This window comes from Chaetodon trifascialis, chromosome 12 (assembly GCF_039877785.1).
Source record: "Chaetodon trifascialis isolate fChaTrf1 chromosome 12, fChaTrf1.hap1, whole genome shotgun sequence".
Classification (NCBI taxonomy): domain Eukaryota; kingdom Metazoa; phylum Chordata; class Actinopteri; order Chaetodontiformes; family Chaetodontidae; genus Chaetodon; species Chaetodon trifascialis.
The window spans coordinates 18,321,258-18,342,291 of record NC_092067.1 but is presented as its reverse complement, the minus strand read 5'-3'; the positions used below and the strand labels follow the sequence as shown (position 1 = coordinate 18,342,291).

Sequence of the window (21,034 nt, the reverse complement as noted above, 5' to 3'; positions counted from 1 at the left end):
AGCACTGACATCCTCTGGCTTATTCGTGTAACTGCAATGTGGCAGGATTAAGGACGATCAGCCTCCAGGATCATCAGTCTGGGGGGGTGAGTTAATTAGTATAACTCACTCGGACTGATTACTTCTTTCCATGACTTCTTTTCTTGTTTATCTCAGATACAGTCGCTACAGTTTTGATTGCAGTACCTTCATTTTTAGTTCACAGGTATAGGTACTCAGTATGTTGACATCACGTTATTTTATCTGGCAGTGTTTATTTTGTTTCTCATTAATTTTGCACAAATGGCAAACAGGCAAGAACAGAACAAAAGTATGAAGTATATTAAAGTATTTTACAATTCAAAGATGATTGAGGATAGTGTTTTAATACATATAGCAGTGTTTTATTGATTGCTTTTTTTGTTTATAGATGTCTTCAAACCAAATGTATTTGAAATCTGTTGCTCGGTGTTGTCCTCCGCGGCTAGAGGGCGCTACTCGCGGCCAAGAAAAAGCTTCGATCTCACATGATCGCTCATCCGCCAAGTTTGGATTGTGTTTTGTTCCCATGTTTTGTTTCCAGCCAGCCAACAGTCAAGGATGTGTGAAGTCAATTCACGTAGTTAATAAAAGTAGTACCGGAAGTGTGGCGATATGAATTTCAAAATAATGCATGTCAAATTTCAAAAACCCACCCATTTTCCTGGTGATGGTTGTTATTTCGAAATGTTTAACCGGATGTTGTTTTTGTTTTGCGACTCTTGACGCTAGTGGCAGCTAAAAGACTCAAGCCTGCAGTGTTTTGATATAATACAATAGTTACAGTTATGAACCTGCAGTTTGAAGACGACGACGATACAGTCGAGAAGCTGAAGAAGAAATATTTGGCGAGGAGGGAACAGGTTTGAGTTTAACGACATTATTGTCAGACAGAAATCTGCTTGTCTCATAACTTCGTGGTCTTACATGTTTGTCCTGCCTGTGGTCCAACGGTGTGTTTGCAATGCTAAGTCGGCTAAATAATGTTAGCCCAAGTTAGCTTACTTCCACCGTTAAGTTAACAAATAGAGCGCTCGCGGTTTCTGTCGTTATAAATCCCCCCATGGTTGTTCTATCCTGTAGCGTTTAGTTAAGCTAACAACTGAAAAGCTTCACAATAAACTTGAACAAAATAAATGCTACAATACGTCAGTTCCAACTTTTTGCTAAGACACACTTAACGCTAGGCACGTTAGTTAAGTTTGTCAAAGCGTGAGTTTGAGCCAAATTGAACGATGTCCTGTCGTACTATGTTCTGATTTTTAGTGGCCCCCATCAGAAGACATTACCCCAGCAAACAGCGATGGTAAGTGCACTTTAGAGAGGACCTCCACATGCTCAGATAACAACAACCGTTTAACTCGTATGTTTAACTTTGCTTTATTCTCACTATTTCAGATGCAGTACAAAGGCTCATTTTGACCAACAGGCCCAAACAGCCAAGCAAAGAGCTGAAAGGCTACAGCAAAGCTTTACATGAGCTCTTCAAAGCAGTGACCAGCCATCCTGACCAGTACGTTCAATGACATTATTCTCATAAATCATTTTCCATGTTTGTGATGAGTGTTATGCCTCGATAAAAACATGTTGATATCTTTTTTTAAGATTTGGCAGTGATCACAGTCCACATGGCAGCAATGAAGACCTGAGTGGGGTTTCTCCAGCTGCTCCGCTTCAGGACTCCCAGGTGCTGTTTACAGAAACAGGTGAGTGTGTGTTTCTGCTTTCTGAAGGAGGTGAACTGACAACGACTGCAACGAAGTAGCAGGTGCTGAAACGATTTCAGCGTTTCTGCTTCCTGAGGAAAATCCTTTGAAGCATGGAATGTTGTTATGGTTGCAGTTTCAATCCACCTCCAAATGAAAATCAAGTTTTTAAATTGTTAACACGTCCACATGGTGTTTTTATGTAATGCAAGATATACCGTAAGAAATACTCATAATCAGTGCCATCTCTGAGAATTTCCACTGTGGAACTGCAGTGGACTAATGACACAAACACAGATTCAGAGACACAGGGTTTCTTACATAACATACATAAGGAACAAGTCCCATCAACTTGTGGGGTTGGGCTCCAGTGAAACAAGGGGTATCAGAGGAGAAGCCGTCTTACAAATACAGTTAGTCATTTGGCAGATGCTTTTATCCAAAGCGACATACATATGAATTCACACACCAATGGCACAGCATCAGGGGCAGTTTTGGGATTCAGTATCTTGCCCAAGGACACTTTAGCATGTGGACTGCTGAGGCCAGGTTTTGAACCAACAACCTCCTGATCTGTGGAGGACTGCTCTACCTCCTGAGCCACAGCCACCTCATATTGATATTTACAAGCTAAGGATTACAATTTTCAAAATGATGGCACGCTCTGTTTTCGGTTGCCAAAGTTGCAAAAGGACAAAATGGCAAGCCTTTGTGTATTTCCAAAGGATCTGAAAATCTGAGAGCCAAACTGTAGCCTGGAGTAGCCATTTTCCAGAGCATTTGTTTTGACATGAAACTTACATTAAAGCCTGACTGTTCCATCCATTTATCCTGGGGACGCCGCAAGTACAAGCCAACATGCTGGTAAGTTTATTTTTCCTTGTGTTTCATCTGTTGACTGTGCTAGATGCTTTTAGTCAACGTTAGCCTGCCAAGTTACATGATGATTCATGCTGACAGCACATTTTACATGGCTTGGGGGTGTTGATGAAGAAAGTTAGAGCAAGTGTTAGACAGCTGAGCTGCTAATGAGGTTTTTGTGTTTGATAAGCAGAGTCGAAGGTGCAGGCGAGCGGTGGAGGGGTGGGTGGAGATAGAGGCAGGGACTGCTTAGATCCTTGCATACTATCCTCTTGATGATGGGGATTTGTTTTTTTTTTTTAATAGATAAAAAATGTAACATGTATTGTTGATGACCAGAGATAAGTTTTTCGGGGTTTAATCAGTTCCAGGAGAAGAACGGTTACATATTTGAATTGACAAGATCATGCATAATAAAACAGACAGTGATTCATCTTTGAGTTTCGCCAGAGTTCATGTCATTTATTTGCTTCATTCCCTGTTGTTGCTGAAATTTCTGGCTTTTCGTAACACCCTCTGGTATCCAGAGATAAAAAGCTATCCTTGGGCTGAGCTCTGTTATTCCTCTGTTTGTCCAGATGTGACCTTGCCCTCTTGTCTGGACAGCAGCCCCGGGTCCCCGGAAACTGAGACCGACGAGAGGTTGGCGAGAGCTTGCGATCTCCCTGACTCCTCTTCTTTACTGCTTGCAAAGGTGTACCAGGAAATGATGACCATCTACAAACAACTGAAGGTGAGGGAGCCATTAGAGGCTAGTTACAGATGTGTGTCCAGTATAGTAACAGTATACATCAACTTAAATGCAGAGATATTCAGATTTGCGTTGGCATTTTCCCGTACTTTTAATAAGTAATAAGATCAATGTGTGTGTGTGTGTGTGTGTGTGTGTGTGTGTGTGTGTGTGTGTGTGTGTGTGTGTGTGTGTGTGTGTGTGTGTGTGTGTGTGCGCGTGCGTGCGTGCGTGCGTGTGTGTGTTTGTATGCAGGCAGAGCGACAAAGCCAGCATCAGTGGGAGAAGGAGCTGCAAGAGCGAGAGAGGAGGCTGAGGCAACAGGAGGAGGCTTCTGGGAGGCTGGCTGGACTGGAGGAGATGATACACACTCGCATGTCAGCTGTAGAGGAGGTCAGACACACGTAGACCATCCAGTCCCCTTCAGCGGAAGGGATTTGTTATGTATTTCTTCACGTTACCTCGTTCTTTCTCCTTCCACTCTGCCATTGGTCTCCTTCAGAAAGTAATTTGACTTAGCTTAATTAAAAACTCAAACTTCCGATCACAAGTGAGGGATGCTATGGACTGAAAACAACCCATTTCCAAAATATTTGGGATACTGTGTAAAATAATGTGATTATTTGCAAATCCTTTTTGACTTATACTCAAGTGAAAACAGTACAAAGACCATAGATTGATTGTTTTACTTCAGCAACTTCCTTGATTTTTGTACATATGTTATTATTCTCAAAGCAAAAGTTTCAAGCAAGTCGATGCTTGAGGCAGCACTGCGTTGAAAATCAATATGATTGTATAAAGGATGTTACTACATGGGCTCAGGAACACTTTGGAAAAACATTGTCTGGAAACACAGTTCAGCACTGCATCTACAAATATAAGTTAGGACTCCACTATGCAAAGTCAAAGCCATATATTAACAACATCCAGACACATGGCTGACATCTCCATCTGAGATGGACTGACGCAAAGTGGAAAAATGTTCTTTGGTCTGACAAGTCCACTTTTCAAACTGAACATGTCCTCAGGGCTAAAGAGGAAAAACATCCAGATTGTTACCAGCATAAAGTTCAAAAGTCAGCATCTGTGATGGTGTGGTGGTGTGTTAGTGCCCTTGGCATGGACAACTTGCACATCTGGGAAGGCACCATTAATGCTGAACGGTACAGACAGGTTTCAGAGCAACATATGCTGCCATCCAGGTGACGTCTTTTTCAGGGACAACCCTGCTTGTTCCTGCAAGACTGAACTCTTATTCTGTTCATGTTATGACAGCGTGCTTCATAGTAAATGAGAGTGGGTACTCGACTGGCCTGCCTGCAGTCCGGACGTGTCTCTCTTTGAAAATATGTGGCACATTATGAAGTGCGCAGTACGACAAAGGAGACCCCGGACTGTTGAGCAACTGAAGTTATAAGTCAAGCAAGAATGGCAAAGAACTTCACTTTAAAACTTGAAGAATCAGTGTCCTCAGTCCCCCTAAAACTGACCCAGTGTTTCTGGAGTGTGGGCATCAAATTCACAGTGTGTATTTACAAAAAAAACAAAAAGTTGTATTTATTCTCTTTGTACTGTCTTCGATTGAATATGGGTCGAAATGGATTTGCAAATCATTGCATTCAGTTTTTCTCTATGTTTCACACACCATCCTGACCTTTTGGGAATCAGGGTCGTACAACAGAATTTTAAACTCCAGTCAGTGTGTTGTACCACTTCACTTAAATGGTTGCAGCGTTCCTTGTGTGTGAATGTGCGTGTATGTGTCACCAGAAACACCAGCAAGAGGTGAGCCAGCTGCAGGATCTTCTTCTCGACAAGAGCAAGGAGAACAGGAGGCTCAAGTCCAGCTTCGACACCATCAAGGAGCTGAATGACAACATGAAGAAACAGGTTCGGAGTGTTCCTGTAAAAACTGCGATTGTCTGTTTGCATTTTGTGTTTATCAGCAAAGTTGAGGAATGTTGAGGAAAAGTCATCCAATTCTTCAATACTTTGATTTTGAAAAGCAAGTCTACAGATTTCTCATCTGATTTTAGGCTCAATGTGATTAAATGGCTTCATTTTACCGTTGTGTTTAAATATGCAGGCTTCATGGCTGAACATTAAGAGCCAGGTGGAAGAGCAGAGGCTCATATAAAACAGTTAGACCACAGGGGGGCGCTATGACATAACCCTCTTGTATTTGGATGTTGAATAATACAGAAATGATGTAAAATCATTGAATCTGCATTTGTTTTCTTGGCGTAAGCATCTGTAGGGAACTCTAAGTGTTTTCCTATCGTTGAAAACACACAAATAAAAAATCCAGCTCGATAAAAGTGGGCAGATTTGTTTGTGTGAAATTAAACAAATTAAGGATTGTTTTTCTTGACAGCGGTCTGGCATAGCAGATTGACATCCATTGTTTTTCAATCAATAGTTGAATGAGGTCAGTGAACAGAATAAGAAGCTGGAGAGCCAGTCCAAGAGGGTGCAGGCTCGACTCGAGAACCTGCAGGTAAGAACGTACTAACAGATGCACAGTCAGTGCACTTTTATATGCATTGACACTCAATGATAACCAGGCCTTTCCACCTGAAAAAGCAAATGTTCTTTCATACCTGAACTCATTGACTGATTAATTGATTGGTTTCAGAGGAAGTACGAGCACAGCATGGCATCAAGAGGTTGTCAAAAAGTGAGTGTTAGCGAGTGTATCAAACCATCCAAAAAGGAGAAAACTGCTCCTCCAGGAAAACCCAGCAACAAGGTATTCCACCAACTCTGTGTGTGCATATTTTTGTTTGTTTGGTTTACAGTTGAACGTTTGACCGATCAGTAGGATCTATTCCAATTTAGGCTACATCGCTTTAATTTTTTGTTGTGTGTTTATTGAAAAAACCACTGTGTACATCATTCAGCATGGTTAGACACACACCAACACTCATTTACACATATTCAAGCTGGAAACAGCGCAGCAGTCCTGCTCCACAAACCACACTCGTGCTGCCAGCTGACACGATAAATCATAGATTGTGATTTTGTTATGTTATCATCGCTACTGCTGATGAAGATGAATTATCAGGGGATGCAGTTGAGCTTTGAGCTCAGTGGATACAGCTGCACTGGAGTCACAGCGAGCACCTAAATGACACAGAAATCAAGACGTAAAGAGACGCGAGCAGAATTTATAACTGGATCTATTTGAAGTTCAGCTGTGGGACGTTGAGGCGTATGCAGAAACGAGTGAGACTGATTTCACTGGGAAGCCTAAAGGTGTTAGTTAATCTGTGAAAATGTATGATTATGATATGAAAGTTTGGTGTGACTTTGTATTTTTAAGACATGCATATCCACCATTAACTAGCTTTTTATTAGTGAGCATTTTAGTAGCATTTTGGGTCTTCATTAGCACTTATTGATGCCTTATTCTTGGGTTTAGGGTTATTATGGAAAAGGCTATTCAGGTCATAATTCATGTACAATAACTTCTTTCCTTACTATCACTAAGCAGTAATTAGAAGGTTATTGAGGGAAAAGTTAATTAGTAGCTAGTAGCTGTAGAATATGGTCATGCAGAACAAGCCATTAATGAGTGCTTTAAAATGACCATCAAAGAGCCAATATGCCCCTAATATGTACATTAATAAGAAACTAGTTAATGCTGCATATGTGTACTATAAAAATATAAAGTGATACCAAACTTTCATTTCATTATCACACTTTAATTAACCCCTTAAGGCTTCCTATTGAAATCACAGTGTTGATGTAATTTTCACACTTTTCTGAATGCGCCTGTTTGTCCCACGGCTAAACTTATAAAGATATAAATTCCAGTCCCTTTCTTTAAATCTTGACTTCTCTGCATCACTTATAGAATTCAGATGTGAGCTATGGTCACTGTTTTGTGATAAATCAAATTGCAGCTGATGTAATAGAATTTATTTATTCACCCTCCTTCCTTCAGGCCAGCTCCAGTCCCACTCCGCTCAAGCTCCTGGCCCTTCTCCTGGACTGGATACTCGATGGGCAGCCATTCTCATCAGCATCAGGCAACAAAGGGAAAGACGTCGGCCAGTGTTTGCCTCCACAGATCGCACTCCATGAGAGATGCCTTAAGGTGGCATTTTCACTGTAGCTTCACTGCGATTTCTGGGTTTTATTGAAGCTGTATTTCAACAAAAGAGCAACAGATCAAGACATGTTTTTATTGGGATCAACTTTGCGAATAAAGTGCTTCTGCTTCCTTAGGTGTTGCCGTTATTGGCAGATCAGCTTCATCACACTCCTCTGTCAGAACCTGACCTCCTCCTCAACCTTCTTCGCCTCATCCACTGGGCTTTGAGACTCATGGACAGCAGTACGCAGGTAAGCTGGGCCTGTGCGCAGGTAAGTCACTGAGCTAAGGGTTGCCCCCGGTAGCTTGACAGCCATTTCTTTTGTATGACTTTGCCAAAAAGTCATTCGTCAGCAGATCTGTCTGTGGTCAGGCAGCACAGTCGCTCCATCACTGTTCCATTTTCTAAAACCCTTCAGCGAATCGCCACTATAAACTATCAGTCTATCATCCGTCAAAAAGAAACCAGAGTTATCCCTGATAAAAGTTATCCGTTCCCATCCAACACTATCCACCTTCTATGATAGATCATCTCTGCTGTCTAAAAGCAGAGAGGAGCTCAGGGGAGTGAGATTATCATTCTCTAACAAAATGCTGTTAATTCAGGGGCCTGACCTTCCTCAGTTATTAGTGTTTAGCCTTGCAAGGGATGAGCGTTATCCTACAGAAAGCTGCTGTGTCACTTCCCCAACACCACGCTGCAGAAATCAAACATGACACACAGCTCTCCCTCAGAGCTACACATCAGAGAAGTACACATCCACTTCAAGCGGGGGATATCCACTTTATCGCTGCATCTCCCCTCACAGCACGGCGGACTTTAATGTTTGGAGGTCCTGTCGAGTTCCATCTTGTGTTCAGATGAGAAGTGTGGTTATCTGAAGTCCCCTGCCTGTCTGTGTGTGTTGAGCAGAGCCTAGGCATTAAAACTGGCTGTCCCTGTCATTGTAGCTTTGGTAAGTATGTGTGTCCTGCTCTGTTACGCGGCCATATGGCCACGAGCCCCCCGAGAGCCCCCCCATGACAACTACTGTACATCAGCTGCCTTCTGGTAGAGTTGGAGACGGGTGTGTTGCCGCATCCCACTTTGTCGGCTTATCTTATTGTGAAGGCCAGACATCATCCTCCACCCCTCAACCCTTACTTTTAGCTTATTGCCCAACCACCCATTTCCAAACATGAGCTATTCTCCTGCCCTCACCCTCAGTCACTGGCCCCAAATTCTCTATCCCATGCCACCCACTGCTAAGCTTCAGTCCTCTTCCCCAGTCCCGCCGCAGGGTGCTAGCCCCCTGCCCACATGTTTGTCACGGCATGTCATGTGTGCTCAGTGACATGCTTGATGCTCAACTGGAATCACATGTTGCCTTATTGCTGCAATATGTCTTCACTTTTAAGACCAAAAACCAACCGCTGTTGGGCCACAATGCATGAATGAAAGAGGGGAGATAACTTAAAATCTGGGGTCCCTATGGGGCTGATGGAGACTTTGTCGAGAGAGAACAGAAGACAGAGAGAGGGATGTAAAGTGAGTTTGAAAACCACCAACTCGTCACTGCTGCGGGAAGTCTTGGATAGCAGCTGTAGTTTACTGCACTGATTATTTGGATAAGTCAGAGAGGAAGGCCTGCTGGCTCCCGTCAGGCTGACCATGTATTTTCCTCACTGGCGTTTAATGGAGATATTGTATGCATATCATTCCTATTTCTTACAGTTGTATGACAGAAGTAACTGAGAGCAGGCACAGTCATGAATTTTGTGCCCTTGTGTGTATTTACACAGCATGTAGCACTCTCTGCCACTCTGCGGCGGATAGGAGAGGAAGTGTCAAAGCCCCCAGTGCAGTTAATGGTGCCTCAGCCTGAAGATCCAGACCTTCCCAAGTCCTGCAGTGGGACTGCAGGTGGAGCCTGCAGGAGCTGGCCCCTTTACCGCAGCCCCTGCCCTCACACACGCCTCCTCTCCACCCTCATCATCCTCCGCACTGTCACACAAGGTAATGATACTGATCCCACATATACACACTGTAACTTAAGGATTATATTTGGAAAATATAAAAAGACATAAAGCAGGATAGTAGGGTTAGAATAATGAATCGAGCAGGCCTGCAATTATTTTCATTATCGATCGATGGGAAAGAGCTTGCACTTCCCTGGTGTGTCACTAAGGCAAATGGCTTTAGAAAAGAAGAAGATAATGGAAATAACAGTTATTCTGGATAATGAGGAAACATTTGAACAAATGTGGTAAAAAAGGAATTTTTATGATTACCTTTTTTAAACCCATTTTCCTGTCCTACTGCGAGCAAGCTGAGTAAGTTAAGCTGTTGGTCAGACTCATAATCAGACCTAGAAAATGTGAGCGGTACATCTGTTGTTACTTATCACTTCCCACCACGCGAACACCCCACGAGTGTAGGTGTGAATCCACAAAAACAGCAGGGTGTTAAAACATGTAACCCAGTGTTGTGTTCTGGCACATACTGAGCACGCTGTGCAAACTTCTTGCTTCGTGTTTTAATCAGAATTTCCATGTCACTGCTAACAAGATTTCATACTTCAGTCTGAGTGCAAAACAAAGACAGCCAGAGCTGAAATGTACTCATTGCACTGTCCTGTCTCTCACAGCTGGTGAAGCACCACTGGTCAATTGTTTGGACATTACCATGTCAGTTAGTCCTCAACTGTAGTCCAGACGGACAAATCTCAACAACTCTTGGATGAGGCTGTGACCAAGTATCTGTTAACCCCCATCTGCCCCAACGGTACTTTGTGTTCTGAGCTAATTTACATTCTAGGAGGAGAGAAAATGTTTTTACAAGTTGGGAAAAGTAGAGGCAAACAGCCCATTCAGTCACAATCAGGATCTGAAGTGTGAGGAAAAAGCTGCTGCACTGCAGATCTTTGCACCCCTACTTGGTCTGTTGTAGACTTTTGTTATCTTTACAAAGGGCATTAACCTGACAGAGCTGCCAGCGTGGCTTTAGGCCCTCAGTCTTGTTTTGATACACATATTTGAAAAGGGTACGGAGCTTTTAGCTACATCCAAATTTTGCTCCCTGGCCTTCCATGCCATAAATCCTGTGCACTCAGAGGGTACAGCCGACATATCCTGACATATTTTATGAAACTCTCCTCTGAACAGACCTTCCATCTGCTCATAATGCTCGAGGGCTCCCTCAGTATGTCTCTATACAGAGCATTTTCTGTCAATCTGCTGACCAGGTTTGCTTTCTCCCCCGCTCTGGATTGACATGAAACCGGATTGGGTATAATGGATAGATGCATCCTCCCCCTCATATTTGCTGGGATTTATACATAATAGGTACCATTCTGAGACAGACTAACCAAACTCAGTCCAAAATAAAAAAGAAAGCTTTTATCCCATGTCAGGTTGTATAAATCCAGCGCTTTTTGACATTCGAACAGCGTCTCTCTGAACTTTAGAAATTCTCAGAACTATTTGAGATGGTCACAGATCATATGTTTCAATTTGTCAGGCAAAATGGGTTTTGGACTTGAAACGTGACTGGAGAAGAATGGCAGGCATTAAGGCCAAAGTACGGTGGTGGAGTGTGAGAAAAGAAAGGAAACAGCTTGGAAAGTGGGAAGCAGATGGGAGAGGATAGATAAGACAAGTTTCTTCTTAATGAACAGGTGCAAAGATGAGATTAGAGCGGCTTTGGTATTATGATATTTTGATAATCAGGTAATCATTTAAGTCATTTTTGAGCCAAAAATACCAGATATTTTGATGATTTCCGCTGCTAAACAGTGAGAATTCCCCACTTTTCTTCATCTGACATTATAGTAAATTGAATGTTTTGGGTTTTCAACTTGTGGTTGGTCAGAACAAGACATTTGATTATGTGACCTTGAGCTCTCAGGTCCTGTGATGAGCATTTTTGTTACCTATTTCTGATGTTTTATCGTTTGGTAATTAATTATTTAGTCAAGAAAATAATTGTTAGTTGTAGCTCCAGATGAGATTTGTCTCTCGAATTGTTTGTAATATAAAATGACATAATTGAGCTTGCACTCTTATCATAGCATTGTAAGCTCAAACTAAACACTTTAAGTTTAAGTTTAACACACTAAGTTTAATCCTGAACCAACTGTCTCTGTATGTATATGTGTCTCTGTCTGTCCTCTCTGCAGCTGATGTGCTGGCCCAGGCTCTGGACTATCTCCGCACCGAGCTCATTTCAGAGGACAGCCGAGGCCTGTTCATCCGCTACGGAGGAGTGTGTGTGCTGCTGTCAATGATTCGTGCTGGCCGAGGAGGTCTGCACACACCTGTGGACATCCTGATGCAGCTAACTGAGCAGTCCCGTAAGTAGGAATGTGTCACATGACTCAATGATGAGACTGCACCGAGCGTGACGAGCAGCAGGTTTCCCTCCACTAAAACTGTGTTTTAGATGGAAAATATGTGATATACATTCAACTTCAGTTTGAAAGTAAAAAGAAATAGTGTAATATTGCATTTTAGACAAGAATGACACACAGTTGATGTGTGAAATGATAGAAAAATGTTTTCTGGAAGAAGAATTTGTGCTCTGGCTTGTGTTAAACAGACGGAAATGTAGTTTGATGTTAAGGGTTGTGCAGTTACCAGCCTTAATAATTTGCTGCAGAGAAGTAGCTCCTCTGTAGTTAACTTGCAGTTTTTATTAGACACTCTGCACACTGTGGAGCCAGGCACGCTGGTTCATTAACATTTATTTCGGAGGAAGTTTCGTCTTAAGAAACAAAAGAGTGAAATTGCTACTTCGGGGCACAAGCACGATGATCTGTAGCAGACAAACAACCACTGCAACACACTTTCTTTTGTCCATTAGCTTGTTTACTGTTTACTCTTTAATTCCGATAGCTTTTAGTGAAACTGGCTCAGGCGCAAGTTTTAGAGATGCTGCAGAAAAGTAGAATGAAGTACATTACTGCCCAAGGGAGACCAGATTTAGTCTCAGAACACTCATCTGGAGCGGCGCATCTTGGAGTGAGGAACTCTAGCAGTTCAACACTAGCTAACACTTTGGTACATTTTGAGCATCAGTGAGCAGCACAGCAATCTGTAGTAGGTAGAGCTTCTTCCCCAGCACCTCACAGGTGACCACGATGTTTAAATTTCTACGATTCGCTTTGCCCAGGAAACCATCTGTGGTTGACGTAGCCTTGAAAGCTGCTGTGATCACTCTTCTAGCCCAGATTTATAGACTGTCTTTACTATCACTATTTGCTTTGATTTATACCAGCCCCTCTTGCGATATCACTCCATATCATCCCCACATAAAAAAACCACATGTGAAAAGTAACGGCTTGTCTGGGCTCACATCAATCATCAGCACTGGTCATGCAGTGGAAGTTGCGGTCATAAAACCTTGGACCTTCACCTCCTCCTGGCTCTTTTTATAGATATACAAAAGACTTAACAGAGGTGGACGTGGAGGAGAGAACAGCTGCATTGTGTTTCCATGGAAGGTCGAGTTCAATACACTGCAGTGCAATGTGCTGGAGGCGACTGGGGCCGGAGATGTGTGTGCGTGAGCGAGCGCGTGCATGTCAAGGGGACTCTAAGTCTAGCAAGACTCGCTAATTATCGTGTTTTACAAGCCATAATGAGAGGAGAAGGGAAAGGGATGAGGAAAAGGGGGAGAGAGGTTTACACCTGAAGGTTACCAATAAAACAAAACAAAAAACTCTAAGTTGTACACAAAACACACCCGTACGGGACGGTTGTGCTCATGCTGCGACAGCTCGACTGCTTTTATGAAGTCGCGTACTCTACCAGTTGCACAACACGTCTCATTAATAGCACGTTCATGGATCACAAAAATGCAGTTGGCCACCTCAGCACACACAGACCCACTCAGTCACAGCGTTTTACTGGCTTTCACTGATGTCTGCTAAACAGTGGGTGCATTAACTACCGAACTGCTTCATACAGTATATTTAACTTCCATGGTCACATATGGACCTATTTGGGGTGTGTTTTTGCATTCTTTCCATGCTCAATTGTTGTTCTATGTTTTGATGGTTTTTTGATTTGTTTAAAAAAAAACTCTCTGACCTGGTGAAATTACTTTAAACAAGGACTTACTGTTTTCCTCCGTGCCACAGCATCTATGTTGTCAATCATCAAACCCATGAGGAATTTCTCTGTATTTCTGTGCCTCCATCTGCGTCCGTGTAGTCACACATGTGTAGAATGTAGCGCACATTAAAAGCATAGAGACCCATCAGTGGACTGGGCAGCATGGGCAGAAAGGCTGCAGGCTCCTGGTCTCAGCAATGTTGGTGCCTCTGAAACAGATAATGAGATATTAGTGCCAGTCACAAACAACATTATGAGAATTTAAATGTGATTTCAATAAATTAAGGACCTACCTGACTGATATCTCATGAGTTTGATGCTTCACATCAAATGTATCACAAAATTTTCACCAAAGTATGAGAAAACTGGTAAAAGATAATGCTTTTGTTTTGTTTGCATCCTCTATTGTTATGCAGTTATTAGGATTTGGCTCATTTAGATAAGCAGTAGGTGGTGCAGTTGGGAAACCATTACACCGTTGCAGAAGATGAGGGCGCAACAAATTACATGAAAATAAATAAAAATGGAATGAAAGGAGTGCCAGTCGAACCTCATATGGTGAAAAAAGTGTAAAAACATGATGGAAATATGACATTTCTGTTTGTTTGGCATACATGTGAGGAAGGTTACGTCAGATCTCTGTAGAGCGATGAGACATTTCGATGTGCCAAAAAAAGCTCCTTCTTCTCTTAGAGCGAAAACAATTGATCGCTAATCAGAGTTAAATGTTCCCAACGTCAGAAATTATTTAAAGAAGATGTTTTTTATTTTTTTGAATTTTGTTGTTTCCATCAACCTTTTCGATGTCAATTGTAATTATGAGCCTACAGAATTAAACTCACTGAGTCTGCAGCTGCCCTCCCTTCACTGAGCTTCATAGAGAGTTTCAACTCACTGATAGCTGTCCAGCCCAGTTTACTGTGTTCACTTTCACTGCTCTCAGAGCATTTTGTTTGGCCACAGCAGGCGGCTGTTTTCAGTGAAATACCTCTAAAGCACAGCTCTAAAACACTGTACACTACCTGCTCAGCCACGGCGGACACTGTTACCAACTACCTGACAAACGTGGTGGAGTATGCAGCAGCTAAAGATCCCGATCTTTCCTTTGAGTTGTTTGGGACCAAAAACAGCTCTGCAGAATATTGGACTTATTCACCAGGTGGCCAGAAACATGAATCCGAATGTTGCTTCTTAACAGCTGGATGTTCACCACAAGTTCACCACATCAGTATAAAAGGTGATGGCATGTCACTGTTGTGTTCACACAACAAGTGTTTTAATGGTGTAATACACAAACCGATTAAGTTTATTTTGCACTCAGTGCACAGTCAACAACACCGACAACAAACAGTACACACTACTACTGTCCCACAGTGCTTAGAAAGTACAAAAATGCAATATGTGAAAGTGAAGTTAGTAGTAAATATGTGGATATGAACATCGTGTCTGTGTTACTGTATATCTTCAGTGCTGAAATGACGGGTCAGTTGACAAAGTGAATCAAAAGTCTAACAATCATCAAGACATTTCCTGGTTTCTTTTATCTGTTTTATATCACTGTCAGCAAATCTTTGAGTTTTGGACAGCTGGTCAGACAAAACAAGCAAATTAAGAACATTACAAGCTAATTAAAAACATCCTTCTGGGCGATAAATCCTTGATGGGCCTGCTGCATGATTTTTTTGGGACATTTAATAGTCTAAATGATGTATCAGTTAATCAGAAAAAAATGGTTGATTCATCTAAAATAACCTTTAGTAATAGCCATACGCCCCTTCCCTCCTCACAGCTGTATTGTCCAGCCATTATCAGCAGACATTGCACTGAATATTTGCCAGTCGGGAAGTTTTGGTTTAAAAAAAAAAATGCTGGTGTTTGACACGTGCAAAATAAATGTGCAAGAAAAGAATGTATAGAAATTGTTCAAGGTCATGTCAGTAACATGAACCATATGTAGTCATTTTATAACGTTCAGCTGATGTTACTGCTGGAAAAAGACTGACCAGACTGTCCTCTCAGGCTTTATCCTCCTCATATTATCAGATTCTATCCGTCTTATCCTTTCTTATCTGAATCTGATCCTACTCTTCCTCGTCCAATCTTCTTCTGTGATTTGATGCCAGCAGAACCTCTGTACCAGCCAAAAAAGTCCCTCTGTGGCTCAGATCGTATTCCCTCGCCCCGTGCATGGTCTAAGACAGTGGAGAGTTAGCTTTTGAAAGAGCAGGAATGTGTCTTTAGCAGAAACAAATGTTTGTTTACTCGGATCCAACTAATTTTAGGACCTCATAAGGTCCACATTTGCTTTTACTCATTTTAAAAAATGCACAGCTCCCATCTGTGTGGATGGATTCTGTTGGCCTTTTCTGTTTCATCTCCGTGTGTGTGTGTGAAGTTATGGTTAGTTGAAGGGAAGGTTAGAGTTAATAGTGACAATATGGAAGCACTTCCATATAAAACAATCATCATAGAGTCTCTGTGACCAGCATCTGTGTCCCTGTCTCCCCCGGTTTGATCGTAAAAGGGTTTTCATGGTCTGTTTGTGCGTCCACGTTTTCCTCTCTATGCAGATCTGGAAAGTATTGCAAAATGACGTCTATAATCTCTTCAAAAGTCTGAATGTTAAAAAAAATATGTTGTTCATTGGGTAATTCTTCTGATAATATCCCGGTGTCTTTGTTCTGCTTGTGCGTTTGCAGGCTACCTAAATCCCTTCCTGGAAGCATGTAGCTGTGAGGAGTTTTTCCGAACAGCCTCGCAGCTCCTGAAAAACCCTCGCCTGGAGCTCCCGTCGCTGGAGAAGCTCTCCATCCTTCTGCAGAGGCTCTCAAGTATCAGGTAGACACAGTGATCTCCACACTGATAATATCACACACTGAGCAAGGATTAACGTGCGTCTGATCATCCATAGAAAGTCCCCGCATGCTCGGATACACGCAGCCATGTGCGCTGTTATCATTTCCTTCCGGGTCCGACTAATGAGCCTCATTTTTGTGGCTTGTTCATCCAACTAGTTAAATCCAGCCAAAGATAACTAGTTACACAGCTGCAGTACACCAGTCAGGTAACGGAGTGTGGCTCCATATTGGTGTGTTTCCACCACATGGTGCGGCTCGGCTCGGCTTGCTCTTCTTTGGGGTTCCGTTGTCAAACATTGGGCATAGACCTGATACCTGTTGCTTTTTTGGCATCATCTAAGTTGAGGTTCCACATGAGCTGAGCTGTTAAGAAGCAGTGGAATAAAAAAAAAAAAAAAAACACTACAGACCACTGATTTGTCAGAGGATAACTACTTGTGCGACACGGGCATCCTGCGCACCGACCCTACTGATAAAACCACGGCGTGGTTAATTGATGGAGTGCAGATGTTCCTCTGTTTGGTTGTCAATGAAAAGACCTGAAAGGGAAAGGATGTTGTTCTTGTGTGTTTGTGTCACGATAAAGATGACATCATGGCTGTTTCACCTGCCGTTGCTATAACGACCAGCTAAAAATCTTGCCGACATTGAAGGTGTATCAGCTGCAGTGGAATGCAAAACTGTCTGGTATCAAAGGCATGTCAGGTTGAGTGGAGCTGAGCGGTACCATGCAGTGGGAGCACAGCATGATTCTTTGAATGTCTTTGGAGTGATGAGCTGGTCTTTTTTTTTTGTTGTTTTGGTCCAGGAGGAACCGTCGTCTGTTTGAACTATCCTCCCTGCACCTCCAGATACAAGAACTCAATCACAAAACCAGCCACACGCACACCTTCCTCTGCCTCAACCTCAGGTCCATCCTGCACAACCTGAAATGACGCACACACACAGTGTTTCTCTGCCTTGCGCTGGATTCATGGCCTCTTTAAAAAATCAGTTCGTTTAAAGATTGCTTTTTATTTCAGCACTGCAGCACATTGCCTCTTCTTTCATGTGTGCTCAGTGTTATTCCCGACTGTGCGGTACTTCAAGGCTCCGTCCTACCTCAAATAGCACATGCAGACATAAGTTCTTTATTTATGTAATGTACTATGTTTTTGTTTGTTTGTCTGTCAGAGGTACTTCTTTAGTGTTGTGTATGTTTTGCACTTTGTGACCCATCTGTTTTTATGTTCCACTATGTTAATTTGATGTCTTGGCTTCTTTCTGTGATGAACCCCCCCCATCCCCTTTTTTTGTTTTTGCAAATGAGTGTCATGCCTGCCAAGTGGCCCTAATGTGTGTCTGATGTGCTCAGAGGAAGAGAGGCTGTGACTGTGAAGCTTTTTAATGACAATAAACAAAAAGAACTGAAGGACGTTAAGATTGGACTGCATATGAAGTGCTGAAATCCATATGTTTTGGATAAATGTGCCTTATTTGTTTGTTCCAGAGCATGGGTGGGTTGGTGGGGGTAATGGTCTCAGTATGGGACACACTGGTGGTGGCGGTGATTTCAGCTTATATTTAAAATGTTCTCGTTGAAAACCACTTGGAAGCGCCTGGCTGGTCTGAATTTAAAAGGGGTGCATCTAGTTTTTTAAAGCCCCTCCAGCATCAGGACTCCTAAATAAACAGCATGTCAGTCATAGTGCGAAACTGTGTTCAAGTCAGGGTTCAAAGATAAGACTTTATTGATCCCACACCAGAGAAATTAAGTTATATGGAATAAAAAACATTTGTACAGATTATAAAAATCCTAAATGCCATAAAAATCCTACTGCCTATAAAGGTATTATTGCCAATATTCTTATGAGAAAACTACCATTGTCATTCTTGTATTGCACTTGAAACTTCATTTCAACTGTGAAAGGGAGCGTCACATATTAATCTTCATCATATTTTTATTATTATGCTTGGTTTAGTGCTGCAGCCAGTGACTTTCATGATTTAGTGATCTGTCATTACATTTTCTGATTAATCACTGAATAGGTTGGTTTGTAGAAAACAGCTAGAAATAGTTGAAAAAATGTCATATTTAGCATCAAATCAAGGTTTCTGTTGTTTGTTCTTGAGGCAGCAGTGTGTCAGTCAAACCGGAGGCTCTGAATCACCTGCTTCAGAAAACGTACGAGAACAAAGATGTTGGAAATGATATGTTCTGCCAAAAAAAAAAGCAGTTTTAAAAATACGACTTAAAATAATGCCCTGAGTGATTGCAGGCGCTTGGAAACTGTCTGCACCAAGAATTACACTTATAGTAACTCCCTCGGGGGAAAAGGAGCCACGTGGAGGTATTGAAGTGAAATGTAAAAATTTGTATTGCACAGTCAAATTATTGTAAAAAAAAATGCCAGATTTGGAGATCATGCATCCTGAAAACAAGCTGAACCACAACAATATATTCCCTGTATTTACTCTAAAGCATTTTAAAGCCAGGTTTTTCTTTCTGAGCTGCTTGGAAGCTTCTGGATCATTCCTCCTATGTTCAGCTGTGATAAAGGTTCAGGAGTGAGCTGCAGCTTATAGTTTAGCCCATTTAATGATATGGAATGTTATTACCTCAAATGGCTTTGGTTCCTAACTGCTTCTGTTATTACGCGTCTGGCACCAGAGCACATGCAAGAACAATGTTAAAAGTTCTGCTTATACACAGAACAACTGGAAAATTACTTCTTTTTATTGGCCTTTTAAAAATTCTTGCGTTATTGTAAATAAGTACTGTATTTTAATCTCCACCGTGGGTGAAACTAAACAGCCAGGGCACCGATATAGAGACCAGGAAGGGGAAATCCGGCTCGATCCTACTGAGCAAATCGCCCTGATTAAGTCTTATCCTTCCTTAAATTCCTCTTGCTAACATTTTTACTACTTCACCAACTGTCAACAGCCATAAGCAGAGGAGATTATGTTATAGATAAAAGAGGTCATGTTGTGCTGGCAGTATTACGGAGGAGGAGAGCATTCACATTGCTTTCCCTTTGTGGCTGCTGTGAATTTTGTTGCGTCTGGATGGTATCAGATGGAAGCAGCGGGCTATATGATCAGCTGCGGGACACAGTCTGTGCAGTGCAGCCACGTAAACACCAATGCTCTGACCACCGTTCTCCAAGCCACTCAGGCCACATGTGCAGGTCCAACCCTCAATTCTGTTTGTCTCCTGCCACGTCGAGACGGATGCAGTGCGGTTAATAAAATCGCTCTGCCTCCAGCTCTTCTGCCTCGGAGCACGACCACTCTCTGTGTTGAGTACAAATTGATTGAAAACTGGAGCTCGCTGCGAGGCCGATCATCACTTTTCTTTCTCCATCAACTCGCCTTTTTTTTTGGCTCGAGTTCGGAGCTATCGAGCAGAGTGGTAACACATGACAGCCGATCAGAGCTGCACTGTTTGCAGGTCTAACAAATGAATGTAATAATATGGGATGGCCCATCAGGCTGTCTTGTTGTGATCACTTGTTAGTCAGGACGTACACAGCGCGTAAGGCTTGAGGGCTCGTCCCTGTTTGGCAAGTTAAACTGTCCTAATCTCAATTTTGTCCACGCTTTCCCTTTCAGATCAATCCCAGCCCGGCACTGATTAAAGATGACCTCACTGCGATGCTGCCTTTTCACTCTCTGCAGGCTTGAAATATGGCTTTGAAAGAAAGTTTGTAGTTTGCCTCATTTTGGGAAAGCTGCAGTCAATTTGACTGTGTGTCAGTTACAGAGATTTCAGCAGTGATTTCACAGATGAAAAGGAGAAACAAAAGACTTCAAACCTCTGCTGCAGAGTAATCCACTTTTATATATACTGAATACACTCTATGATGAGAATATGGATACACACTCTTTACTAGACTGTGCAAGTGGCCACTTCATTATTATAATATAATATAATATAATCCAAAACAGCAGCTCTGACAAAACATTAGAAACACCTCTCGAATAAACATTTGTGATAAAATACTGAAAACTCAAAGTCTCTTACAGGATTTTTATTCAGAGTTTTGAGCATATCCCATGGCATCAAATGGACTTTTCTGCAGGATACATTTGAAAGCTCTGATATATGGCTACAAAAATAATGTTAATTTTGTAAGAAGGTGAAAATATTAAACAGTTAGATGTAATGTGAAATGTTGTTGTTTTTTTTTTGGAGGTCTGGTCCCAACAGTGTCCTTTAGAAAAATTCTTCCCTTTGAACAACTGTACTCGAGGACCCCAGACGTAGCTTAACTTCTCAGAGTTAACTTGAATGCATCAGTTTCAGACTGACTTATCTTTATGATAACCATGCGTGCACTCTGGATTGATCCCAGTCAGGATTTCGGCCAGCCGTCGTCTCTGCGGGAAACCCGAAAAACAATCCTCTCTTCCCGCGTATGATCATGATTCAGCGCGTGCACGGAGAGGACAGGCTGCATGGTCGGTGTGTTTGTAAGAGGGAGGGGGCGAGGATGGGCTGAGCAAATCAATGAAATTTTACCTTTTTTGAATAGTAACACATATAAATAAATAGAAGATCAATATTTGGCCGTCAGTCTCGATATTGTGGTGAACAGCTACAAATTCATCACTGTATTTGAAACACTGCAGTGAGCTTTGAGTTTACATTATGTTATCCACAAGGTCGAGACTGAACCTCCAGTCTAGT

The 21,034-nt window shown here is 42.1% G+C and overlaps 1 protein-coding gene across 1 annotated transcript; it reads left to right on the top strand.

Moving 5' to 3' along the window:
* The first annotated feature begins 806 nt into the window (after positions 1-806).
* LOC139340464 (coiled-coil domain-containing protein 138-like) lies at positions 807-17,303 on the top strand. The gene is made up of 15 exons (XM_070976302.1): positions 807-881; positions 1,285-1,324; positions 1,417-1,531; positions 1,624-1,724; positions 3,164-3,318; positions 3,571-3,708; positions 5,086-5,205; positions 5,735-5,812; positions 5,951-6,064; positions 7,262-7,414; positions 7,546-7,662; positions 9,194-9,407; positions 11,569-11,742; positions 16,204-16,342; positions 17,171-17,303. The coding sequence occupies exons 1-15, from the start codon at positions 807-809 to the stop codon at positions 17,295-17,297; spliced, it is 1,860 nt and encodes a 619-aa protein (XP_070832403.1). The 3' UTR covers positions 17,298-17,303.
* Positions 17,304-21,034: the final 3,731 nt, after the last annotated feature.

Coding starts and splice junctions, on each gene's coding strand:
- LOC139340464 (XM_070976302.1), top strand. CDS start 807: ATGAACCTGCAGTTTGAAGACGACGACGATACAGTCGAGAAGCTGAAG. Junction 6,065..7,261: donor CAGGAAAACCCAGCAACAAG/GTATTCCACCAA, acceptor TCCTTCCTTCAG/GCCAGCTCCAGTCCCACTCC. Junction 7,663..9,193: donor TCATGGACAGCAGTACGCAG/GTAAGCTGGGCC, acceptor GTATTTACACAG/CATGTAGCACTCTCTGCCAC.